Genomic DNA, 12,332 nt, shown 5'->3' with positions numbered 1-12,332 from the left:
GTCTGAGGCGGAGTCTCAAAAGAGAATGTTGAATATTTATTGTGCAAAAATCCCAACAGAGCCTCTGGTACTTAAACGGAGCCTTGTGGAAGCAAGTGCAGCAACGAATAATGTCCGTGTGGAACTAATGTGCCAACAACCTTTCCGTGGGTGAACTCATTGAGATAGTTTTCAATTACTGATACTAATACTAATCTATACAATCACCTGTTGTTGAATAAATACCATTACTTTATAGTTATTACTAAAAAAAACAGTATATATAAAACAGTAGCTGTATATATTTTTTTTTTTTTTTTTTATAATTTATATAATATATATATATTTTTAATGTATGCACTGTATCGGATCAGTATCGGTATCGGCCGATACCCAAAGCTTAGGTATCGGAATCGGATCGGGAAGGAAAAAATGGTATCGGAACATCTCTAGCTACGATCACTTACATTAACTTCGCCAATATCCACATCTGGGATTCCGGATCAAAACTATATTTTTTTGTTTTATATAGCCTGTGCCTTTTGTACTATAAAACGTTTTTTATAATGCGAATTTCCCCAATTCTGTGTGAATTTCTATAAAGAATTATCCTATCTTATTTAATCTATTCATTGCCACGATGTATTTGTCACAAGAGCGTAATAAAGTTCTTCTTATCTTAGCTCGTAAGTACCACTACAAATGACACAGTAATTTGTCATTTGACCCAAAAATGGCATATGGTCATAAATCAATATTTTTCAGAGTGTTGCATATTTTTTGCGATTTTTTTATCAAACGTTTTCAAGTATTAACATCACTAACATTTCACAAAAGCATGTAGAATGTATATTATCATCAATATGTTAGTTTAGCAATAGGTTAAAAGTGACAGATAGTTTTAACTTCTTGATTTGCTGAAGTCTATTACAAGACGGCGACCATTTTGGAAAATTTGAATCATGGGAATTGTAGTTTTTTTGCAGCCATTTTGTCGAGGGGATGCATAGCTGTGGATCAGCGTTGGAATTATTCCGAACTACACTTCCAGTCAGATACTGTGGGGGTTCAAAGTTGAGCGTTCTGAATGAATTATTTCAATAACTGTTATTATTCGGGATAAGCCACAAAAGGTAACGTTTTTGACAAATATTGAAATTCTCCTCCCTATTGTTAGCATGTAGCAACAATTAGATCTGAAATTAGTTTCAAAATGGTTGCACTGTGGTGAAAATAAAAAAGGTACAGTAAATTACAGTAGATATCATTATCTGTTCTTATGCACGCCTGGTGATACTAAATCCAAATTGAACTCGGGCATTTGAAAGATAATATATGTATATATAAATGTGAGAATTGGCTATAATAAGGTGATTTATAAGCATCATATTCTATAATAATATTTCAAATTGCATTGGTCCGGATGAGAGAATTCAGTATTGTATCTACAGAACCTTCTGTTTAATAATCTTCCCTTTATTAATTTCCTTATATTTATAAGGTACTGAACAAGATCAGTGGCAGTTTTTTTAAGTTTGGTCTAGGGCTGGGCGATATGACCAAAAACGTTATCGCGATAAAATTATAAAATTATTTTCATATTACTCGACATCGATAATTATCGTCGATATAATGTCTGTCAAGTTTAATTAACTTTTTATGCCCGGCGCCGATGGACGGGCTATTAATAGACTTATTTTTCTGCTGTGAATGTCTCGAGTTGATGTCGTCATCAGTCCGCGCACGTTAGCCAGAGCGAGCAGTACTGTGTATCCCATGACAATGTACTAGTAAATATCCCTAAAATACTCTGTTCCGCCACAATACATTGCAACGACGTCCACCGTATATCACACACTACTCTAACCGTGGCATCAGAATTCTCGCCACACACATACTCGGCACGTAAATATATAAAAACAGCGCCGTGCAAGCTAGTTAACCTAGCCAGCTTCGTTTACAAGCGATGTATTCCATGACAATGTACTAGTAAATATCCCTAAAATACTCTGTTCCGCCACAATACATTGCAACGACGTCCACCGTATATCACACACTACTATAACCGTGGCATCAGAATTCTCGCCACACACATACTGGGCACGTAAATATATAAAAACAGCGCCGTGCAAGCTAGTTAACCTAGCCAGCTTCGTTTACAAGCGATGTATTCCATGACAATGTACTAGTAAATATCCCTAAAATACTCTGTTCCGCCACAATACATTGCAACGACGTCCACCGTATATCACACACTACTATAACCGTGGCATCAGAATTCTCGCCACACACATACTCGGCACGTAAATATATTAAATAGCGCCGTGCAAGCTAAGTATCCTAGCAGCCTTGAGTCCTGAGCTGTGGTGCGTAAAGACGTCATCACGTAACGTTGGTTGTTAGTGAGTGTGCTGAGCCGAGGCTGAACGGAGCCAAACTTGGAAAATCGATATATCGAAACTTTGCGACCACGTTTCATGTTTATTTCGAGGAAATAATTTATCGCGATATTTATCGTTATCGTTTTATCGCCCAGCCCTAGTTTGGTCATTATTATCATGGTGTTATTCACTGTCAAAGATTCAAAGAAAAATCATAATTCATATTCTCCTTTGTTTCATCACAATTTAAGCAAGCCTAGTAATAGACACAATATTTCTGACACTGAATACATTCCCCGAGGTCCATAGATGTACCTAGATACCAAGAATATGCAAATAGACCTTGTAGAAGTGGAGCAATATTCCATTTACTTATATATTTTAGGCGTAAATATTCCACGGGTGGAACAGGTTAAATCATCATTATTGGACAATTCTGGTTTTAGTTCTCAGTCCAGATGTCTGTAGCAGCCCCCTGCTCCGGGGTGATTGATTGAAAACCTTATTAACAGATTGCAGAATGGGTACAATACATTACGGCTCAATACAAACAATTGTTAAGGGGATGCAGACCAGAAAAAGACTTTCGTCTTGTTTACATCAGGGTCCCCCATTTTCAATTCATCAAGACATTTATGACATACAATCAGGGAGTCCGTATTAGGCCACACAGTGTTACGACCAGACAGACTCACCCAGGCTCGTGGGCTTGATGAGCTCGTCCAGCATGTCATAGAAGGGCAGCCTCTGGAGCTTGACGTCGGGGTGCACAGGGTGCAGGGCGGAGGAGAGGTGAGGCAGGCTCAGCTCGTGTTTAGGCCCGAGTAAAGACACAGGGAGGAGGGGTGAGGGGGCGTGGCTGTCGAAGCTCAGCTGGGTGAGGCCCGTGGGCAGGCTGGAGGTGGAGTGGACGCTGGGCAGGGCCAGGTCCACCGGTGACACCATCTTGGTGGGGAAGCGCCGTCTGTAGAGCTCTTTGATCTTCATCTGCACCGCGGTGCTGCAGCCGGCCTTCAGTAGGTGAAGCGATTTGGTCAAAAGTTCGTGTTTCCGTCCGTGCTTGTTGCGTCCTGCGTATCCTAGTAACACTTGTAGCTCTGAAACTCGAAGGCTCATTACCATTTGCTGGTGGGGGTAAAAAAAAAAAGTACTTAGCTTTAGACACACATGTAAAAACTTAACTTGAAAAAAATGGTTTTAAATATTATACCACGTACAAATGGAATGAATTACAGAAAACCTTGAAGTTAGAACATTTCATTCCGTTTGAAGAGTTTAAAGTTTTGAAACTGATATTTTAGATGTTGTCTGTACTTGTTTCATCTGATATACATAATATTTGACAGCATTTCTGTTGTAACTGTACTTGTTTGTCCGGTGTGGTTTTTTATATGTCTGTTGTAAACAGGTCACTCATGAAACAGAGATCTCTCTCATAGTGCTTTACCTGTATGAATAAAGGACACATAAAAATAGATAAAACACAAGGAAAACAGCATGTTACGCTACACAACAAAAAGCTTACTTTTCCTTCACAGAAGTGGAGTTTCCTCCACAAGGCTACATGGACTTGCCTCATTTTTCTTTATTCTAGTTTTACAGTTTGTTAGAATTATTTCAGAAAGGATTTTTTTTATTTTTGTTATTTACATTTTTTATTTAACACACATTTGCTGACTACCTTGCTAAATAAAATTACCCATGACCAAATTAGTCCTATTTATCCTCCATCAAATTAGCAACATAAACAGAAAGCACCACCCACACAAAAACACACGTTTCTAATCAGGTTAGAGAAAAAAAACTTTGCAGACTATTTCCTTGTGTAGCGTTAGCCTTACAACAAGTGACCCAAACAGTTTTTGTTCGATCTATGAACCCTTAGTGATATATACATCTAGCTAGATGCATACATGTAAACATACAATATCACCGGTATAGCAAAAAATATAATAAACTTAATAGGTAAAAACACAAGACTGATTTTGTTTGGGTGCTGGCTTCTGCTCCACTAGAATCCACAGTGTGTGCCTGGGTGCTAAATTAGAATTCATAATAACGGGTACCTGGGTGTTTAAAACTAGAATTAATAATAAATGTGTGCCTGGGTATGGAGCTAGAATTTACCACTCCACACAGTATGGTGTCATAGTCGGGTCTCTGCACACAAGTGCAGTGCTTGGTGCATTTTTACACCATCAAAAATTATAATTGGCACTTGCAAGGGTTAAGGTGATCCACCTCTATCGACAATGTCTTTGTCTTTGGGAAAATATAATTCAGCAGAACCATTCTGAATATGTAGTGAGAATAGAACATTGATTTGATCATGTAAAAAAAAATACAATCACCACACCTGTTGCAGACTTGTGGTTATGGTTGCCAACCTTCCTTATTGGTCACATGTCCACCTGTGAAATGTGACAGGTGAAATTGATCCTTTGGTCTGCTGAATAAAAAGTAACAATGTCTGCCCAAACACAAAAACATCAGTGGACGGTCAGGCATTGAAGGATAACCTTAATCCTTCAAGCTGTCGGTCTAAATGGTGCATATTTGATTATATAAAGCTATACCAAACGCCACACTTGCTTGTACGGATGAGCCTGACAATGGATTGTAAACTCTCAAATACTGTGTAGCGAATCAATGCAGTGGTGAACTTTGGTGAAAACCAGGTTAATTTGAGTAAGAGTGCTAACCTACTCTCTCACAACGTCACACATGGGTGATTCATACAAATGGTTGATATCACTTAACTTTACGTCCAAAACAATTGAAAAAACCCGAATCTTCCGTCACACAACACGGTACATATAGCATGTAATTGTACGCCGAACACAATGAACGCCTCTTTAAATGTATTAAAAATGTGAATGTGCATGAATTAATTGAATATGTATATCCCCAGTTAACTACGCTAGGTAACGTTAGCTTGAATATGTAAGCTGCGTTATATTTCCAGGGAATAGTCAGAGCCCGTTCTTAGCTTTACACATGGCGGTGCAAATAGCAAACTAATTTACTGTGTCAACCGGTCGAATACTAGTGGTAGCTATAGATTATCTTATTAATGTAAGTAAAGTGTTAGCTTGTTAGGAACATCTGTTGGATATATAATCTATAGGCGCGCAATTGCATGGCCTGGAACCTTAACTAACCGAAGCCTTACATTATCGGCAACAATAACAAAGCTAATGCTAGCTAACGTTAGCTAGCCTGCTATTTAGGTAACAATTGGCCTGCTCGCCAACCCACTGCTAGGGTCTTACCGTGAACTTTACAATAAAACGTGTTATCGTCAAGTAATCGTGTTTCTGTGGTTGGTAAATCCAAACATTTATGTATGAAACCGTTATTTGTCGAATGTATTGTTGGGCTACGCGTTACCTTCAGTTCCGCACTCTCCGCCATCTTGTTTTACTGGGTACGCATGCGCAATAATCATCCGCAAGGGACAACGAAAGGACAGCAGAACATTTCCCAAGGCATCTGTGTCCAGTAGGTGGCGGTACCGTGCTATGGATAGCTTGTGTTGTGATCTCATCACAGTCGTGCAGTGATAGTTTCTGCCTGGGTTTATCGGATTAGGCTATTATATTAGTGTTAGTCAGACCATTACGAGAGCACACGTATACATTAACACGAAGAGCATTGATATAGGCTTATAGGCTACCATTAATATTCCATTCATTCATTCATTCCAATGCGTTTCATAAGCGTGTTATATATTGTGTAGAGTCTAGAGACAGTATAGCCGAATGCAGGGAATGCTCAGCTATGCTGCAGCAAATGTCTATAATAATATTAACGAAACCCTTCTTTAGGTTATTAAATAGTTTATATATAGCTAGAGAGTATAAATAGCTCTTGGGCCAATAGGATTGCATGATTGGATTTATTTTCAATACAGTTGAGTAAAGCACACACTGGAAAGAAATATTTGATATATTTTTTTAATAAAATGATTTCTTCATTAGCTGTCAAAACAAATATTCTACATGAACAAATAGGCTAATCTTAGTCTTGTATGTTACTAATAATAACGGTAATAATAACAAGTTAGCGGATGTTCTTCACTAACTTATGGTTGCAATTGCAAAGAGTCTCCGAAGCGACCCGTATTTGGTGCGTGGTGATATAAATTACTCCCCAATAATCACATACTGTATTTCAACACACAGGCTATATATGGTAACTTCCATCGCTAGTTTAAAGTGCATAACATCAAAGAAAAATATGGAAGATATACAAAGATGAACACAGCAAAAGTAGTAGGCAAATTCACAATACTGAGAATGAACGGAGAACAATGAATTGGCTAACTTGCAGCTTCTAACAACAGAATACCGAGATAACAACCTCTAACTATTACAGGATACATACATTGTCATTGCACTTTGCCACTAAATAAATATCGATGGTATAATATACGTAAAACAAATTTCACCTTATTCAAGATTGTTATATAAATCATATTGACCCTCAAGATACACAATTCAATATTTTACAATTAATTACAAGCCGATGGCCAGTGACAGCATTAACTAAGACTAGCCTGCTGACAAGCTTGGTTTCTCAAAACATCTTCAGATTATTTCATCATTACTCAATATTATTAAATATAATATTATTATCATTATTGTTGTTGTTATTTAGCTGTGGCCGTTCGGCAGAGGCAGTTGTTATATATCCTTTGTTCTCTCAGGGTTATAGCCAAATTAAGGAGGCAAAAGAGGAGATTTGAAGGAGCAGGTCCCAGTGCAGTGGCGAGGAGTTAACATCTTGCATGAGAAATGATGTAATGCGTCGTGAGCTTCTAGGAAGAAAGAGATACAACAGTGAGTATACTGTATGGTCTATACGCAGTGTTGAGAACCACTGGTCTATATAGCTGTCTGATCTGTCTCTCTCTCTCTCTCTCTCTCTCTCTCTCTCTCTCTCTCTCTCTCTCTCTCTCTCTCTCTCTCTCTCTCTCTCTCTCTCTCTCTCTCTCTCTCTCTCTCTCTCTCTCTCTCTCTGTGTTTTTGTATAATACGTGTGTGTGCGTGTGTGTGTGTGTGTGTGTGTGTGTGTGTGTGTGGGTGTGTGTGTGTGTGTGTGTGTGTGTGTGTGTGTGTGTGTGTGTGTGTGTGTGTCATTTCAGAGGTGGTAACTGGTGGTTATCCAATAGATTGACAGACTGAAGTGAGATAAATGGGAAACACAAGGTCAAACACAAGGTCAAAAATATTAACGTAAACGTTTCTCATAATGCAACTGAATGATACATTCAGTCGAGAAACTTGTGTTTTCATTTGGGTCTCAATAAAAGACGGATATGAATGACCATCAATTGATTCAAGGCCATGCTCAAAAAATGCAATAAAACAAGAGCAAAGATGTGCACTATTCTGAAATAATGAATCGGGTAAATAACTATAGCATTAGCGAAAGCGTGCTGCCCCTCAAGTCAATGTCAAGACAGACATATTTTGTGCCTCTATAGAAATCTACATGTCATTGTGGGCCTATTTTCTATTACCGTTTAACTTCTGTTGAATAGTATAACGAGATTTTCTTTCTTGGTCCAACTCGCTGCATAAAATGTCTATATGCAAGAAAGAAAGGATAACCAAGACGTAAGGGTGCATATAAGATGCATACTGTACAGATATTTCACTGAATGAAATGTTAATTAGGTTCAAATTAATTATTATATAGTTGCTTTTTCCTTATTTTACCTGCATGACATGACTTTAAAATAAAATAAAAAAAAGCTCTATGATTTGGGATACAAAACTGTGGTTTATGTAAATGTCTAACTCAATCATCTTCAATAAAAGTTGACATTTTGTTTGTCATTCGACATGTTTCCTGGTAATGTAGGCCCAATGACTTGTTGGGTGAATAAAACATTAGGTTCTTAAAAAATATAGGCCTAATATAACTATGAAAATACAAGTGTAAATACACATTTTGAGCATAGACTGTCGTCAATGAGATTGGCAAAATGCCTTTGCAGGCTATACATTGGAGGACATGGTGCACATTACAATGTAGTCACCGTTTATTCACTTGTATTGGTCTCACCTCTGACGATGTGAAGCTGCTGCACCATCTCCTCTCTGTAGGAAAGCTCCCTTTTCATTTGATCTTGAAAATTATCTGCGGAGCAAAAAGTTCATTTAGTAAAACTAAAACGGCGGTGGGTGATGTCAACTGTCAAGTCTATGGTTCGTTCATGGAACGATATAGGCGAAGAGAAACACTCACATGCTTTGTAAAGACGTCAATAATAAAAGCCAAATAATAATAATAATAATAATAATAAGAAGAAGAAGAAGAAGAAGAAGAAGAAGAAGAAGAAGAAGAAGAAGAAGAAGAAGAAGAAGAAGAAGAAGAAGAAGAAGAAGAAGAAGAAGAAGAAGAAGAAGAAGAAGAAGAAGAAGAAGAAGAAGAGGTAGACAAAAAGGCCAAGAAGAAGAAAGTTATTGAAAATACCTTTGAAATTTTGGAATTCACGTTCCAACTTCTTCCTCAGCTCGACTTGCTCGAATAATTGTTTCTGCAGTTCTTCTGGAAAGATGAAGAGAGCAATAGACTGAGGAAAATATTGGTTCCCATCACTTGTTAGTGCAGTAGTTGAGGAGACGGTACCAACCAGAGCACGTTCCCTTTTGAAAATGTGCGTAATATTTTGATTTATCAATTTATTTGTAAGAAAATCAATATGCCTATTTTGTATACTCCAAGTTGTACTGCAAAAGTCGCCCCGTGCTTGATCGCATTGTCGCCGCCACCTTGCTTGCACCAATGGTGACGGCCAACGACGATATAGGCAACCGTGAGAGTACAAATATTGCAATTCATTTAGAGGGGCTCAGGCCTAGAAAGTTTCTTAATCACTCAAACATGCATAACAGAAAATAATAATAAATAATAAATAAATAACAGCATATCTCAGTGCTGATGTCGATTGCAGCAGACCTATTATTGTCCTGATAAATATTTGTCTGTCATTGTTTTCCCACAAAACTAAATATGTAAATATGTGTCTGAAATGTTAATACGTGTTTTATTAAAAACGCTATAGGCCTAATAAAATAATGCATTAAAGTACAGGCGTATACTATACTATATTATTATTATTATTATTATTATTATTATTATTATTATTATTATTATTATTATTATTATTATTATTATTATTATTATTATGTTTTTAATTTAAATTATTTTGTATTTAATATTTCTGCCAGCCCATATTTAACTTTACTCTCTTACCTTTCGCAAGGGTTTCTATGTCTTTTTGTGATGGAACGGCTCTGACTGTCGCTTCATCGCCTGAATAGCCTACACACAGACACAACATTAGGCTACATGGCTGTGGGCTATAGGCCTAATGTGCTACTACAATAAGTGGCGAAAGCAGACACCACAGAAAATAAGCCTATAATCGTTCAAGGTATAGTTGCTAAACTCGGTCTAACTTACCCTCGTCAGGTTCTCGCTGGCTATCCTCGTTGCTTTGTTCATTAAACGATTTAGTTTCTATCTCTTCCACGGTAGAGGATGGCTCTTCTTTACTTGCACTTTCATCTTTAAAAAACAAACAAACAAACAAACAGATATGTTTCCCTTCTTGGATTTAGACAGACACAATATCGAACTATTAAGAACAACAATGATGTCTAACCATTCGATGTCACCGATCCACTGTGATAATTCGCAGGTCTGAAGTGATACGGACTGTTTCTTTGTTGCAGCTCACTCCTCTCCGGTGTATAGACCTAAAAGGAATGAATCATCCATTCTTTGAGCTATCAGCAATTAATACGAGTCTAATAAATGATGTCTAGCAGGCAGGATACAACCCACTTGCACCAAAGAAAGAAAGAAAGAAAGAAAGAAAGAAAGAAAGAAAGAAAGAAAGAAAGAAAGAAAGAAAGAAAGAAAGAAAGAAAGAAAGAAAGAATTAAATTAAATTAAATTAAAGGAAAAGAAAAATCTATAAATCTTTTGTTTTGAATGGTCAAGACTGCATAATTCACTTACTTCACCAAAAGACGTGGCTATATGACTCTCTGGCAACAGCTTGCTTTGTATTTCTCTCTCTGACGATTGTGCCACATGCAAGTTCATTCTTTGGGAGTCGACAAGAGAGGCTTCTGCAGGCACCGTTTTGGATTCCGGATCATTCGGAGAGACAGTGTGAGTCAGGCCCAGACCAGGTGGAGTCCGGGGAGCCACGGAGGGCAGCGGACGTGAGTCCTCGTCCTCCGGTGACTTATTTGTCTCCACGTCCACATCTGGCTCGCCCTCGCTGTCCACGCACGGGGACATGGAACGGTAGCTGGAGCTCTCGCTTAAGAAATCGGGGGATAAGTAACCCGTGCGGGAGCCGTTATAAGCGCCCCTGTTGCCATACAGTTTGGCAATACTGTCGGCATCTTTGATAACAGGCCTGAATGCAGACACGTAGCTGATTTTCCGCGGAACAAGGGTCATCCCCTCCATTGGCCTTGCCTCGTCCCCGGACTTGTCTTCTTCATTACGCGTAGACTGAGTGCTGGAGCATCGCTCACTGTCAACAGTGCTGTCTTTTGGAGTGCTGCGTCCACTCTGCTCGGATATGTCCATGTCGTTCTGTCTGGGAGGACACAGGATGTCAGAGGGCGGTTTGGGTTGGGACTGGGCGTAGGGTGGCATGGGTAGACTGCCTGCTGTAGGCCAAAACATAGGGAAGGGATGATAGGCGCTGTCCTTGGTACCTGGCCAGAGGACACTCGAGAGGTTGGTCTTGCTCTGATCTCCCATTATACCGTCTTCTTTCTTCTGACAGAGACCGAAGGCTGGGAACCCGTAGGGGTGCGGGAAGAGAGGTGGCGGGATCTTCTGCAGCATTCCAAAGCCTTTACTGGGCACCGGGATGACAGGATAGCTGCGCGTGCTCGTCATATTCATACCTCTATTATCCTCGCAACGCAGAATTTTGGGAGGGATTTCGGGCGAGTCTCTGCGGGGGAGGTTGGATCCGTGCGATTTTAATATGGAGGCGCCCTCTGACCTGCCCGTCGGCAGCGTCCTCTTGCGACTGCCCCCGTTAAACATGGCCTTCACGTCTTCCCACGCGTGCGCTATTTCATCCGGCGAGTTTTTATCGGACAGTTTGAGATGTCTCCTCCAAGAGTTGAAATTAGCCGCGTCCGGCTGTGTATACTTCGACTCCGGCGTGCGATGCGAGTGAAATATGAACTTATTTGGAGAAAAATACATGTTGCAATAGGAGCACTTGATGCACTTAGCTCTAGAACTGTTGTATCGAGCTGGAATGAAGTTACCTCTACTTCCCCAGGCACACTCGTGGGACACGTCGAATGCAAAATTCTCCGGAAGTTTAGGGGGGCTGTGAGCTCCCAGGAACGATTTGCAAAGTCTCTCCGCCTCACGTTTAGTTATCATCCCACAGCGTCTGGAGGAAATTGGCATCGCCCCGGCGCGCCTCAGGATTTCCAGCTGGACGGGGGTGCACTGGACGCAGGTGATCCCAAGTGCCACGCGCCGGTTGTGTATCTCATTATAGCTATAATTCTTCAGCAGAGTGTTAGATATCTGCGCAAGACAAAGTCTCTCCTGACCATCTATCACCAAAGACACGATGGGTATTCCATACAGGATGGTCTCACTGACTTGGTTGGGTTTGAGGTTGGTGATGGGGTAAGGCAGTTCTTGTTTGGAGCTTGGCGAAGAGCTTGGGTCTCGTCCCGCAGGTACCGACTCCATCCCTGGAAGCCTGCGTGTGTCAAAGACAATGCATGGTTGATATTAGCCAAACACGTCTGTCAAACGAATACATGCCCTATAGGAAGACAATTATAGGCCTGTAAGCGTTAGTCTTTTATTTCTAAGGGAGCAAATATACAAACCTATACTTTCATTGTATGCTGAAGTAGACTATGTATACATTCTAACTTTAAATAAACGATTGTT

The 12,332-nt window shown here is 39.6% G+C and overlaps 2 protein-coding genes across 3 annotated transcripts in view; both read right to left on the bottom strand.

Moving 5' to 3' along the window:
* The window catches only part of pias1b (protein inhibitor of activated STAT, 1b), a 35,818-nt gene extending 30,023 nt beyond the window's left edge, over positions 1-5,795 (bottom strand). The window contains exons 1-3 of one of the 2 annotated variants that reach the window (XM_084334966.1): positions 5,751-5,774; positions 4,717-4,771; positions 3,056-3,485 (exon numbers count right to left, since the gene is read on the bottom strand). In XM_084334966.1, coding sequence (XP_084191092.1) covers positions 3,056-3,482 — 427 coding nt within the window. In that variant the 5' untranslated portion in view covers positions 3,483-3,485; positions 4,717-4,771; positions 5,751-5,774. Of the gene's footprint in view, positions 1-3,055; positions 3,486-4,716; positions 4,772-5,750 lie in introns of both variants that reach the window. The other variant, XM_084334965.1, reaches the window with a different exon arrangement.
* Positions 5,796-7,081: 1,286 nt separating this feature from the next.
* Positions 7,082-12,131, bottom strand: skor1b (SKI family transcriptional corepressor 1b; the record flags this gene model as incomplete). The annotated part of the gene is made up of 7 exons (XM_084334896.1): positions 10,398-12,131; positions 10,039-10,132; positions 9,837-9,941; positions 9,627-9,686; positions 8,844-8,918; positions 8,433-8,507; positions 7,082-7,179 (listed from the first exon to the last, which is right to left on the bottom strand). The coding sequence occupies exons 1-7, from the start codon at positions 12,123-12,125 to the stop codon at positions 7,082-7,084; spliced, it is 2,235 nt and encodes a 744-aa protein (XP_084191022.1). The 5' UTR covers positions 12,126-12,131.
* Between the last annotated feature and the right edge of the window lie 201 nt (positions 12,132-12,332).

The sequence above is a fragment of the Notolepis coatsorum genome (genome assembly GCF_963971535.1).
Source record: "Notolepis coatsorum genome assembly, chromosome: 18".
NCBI lineage: Eukaryota > Metazoa > Chordata > Actinopteri > Aulopiformes > Paralepididae > Notolepis > Notolepis coatsorum.
The sequence above is the reverse complement of the archived record's forward strand: the minus strand, read 5'-3'. Positions and strand labels throughout refer to the sequence as shown.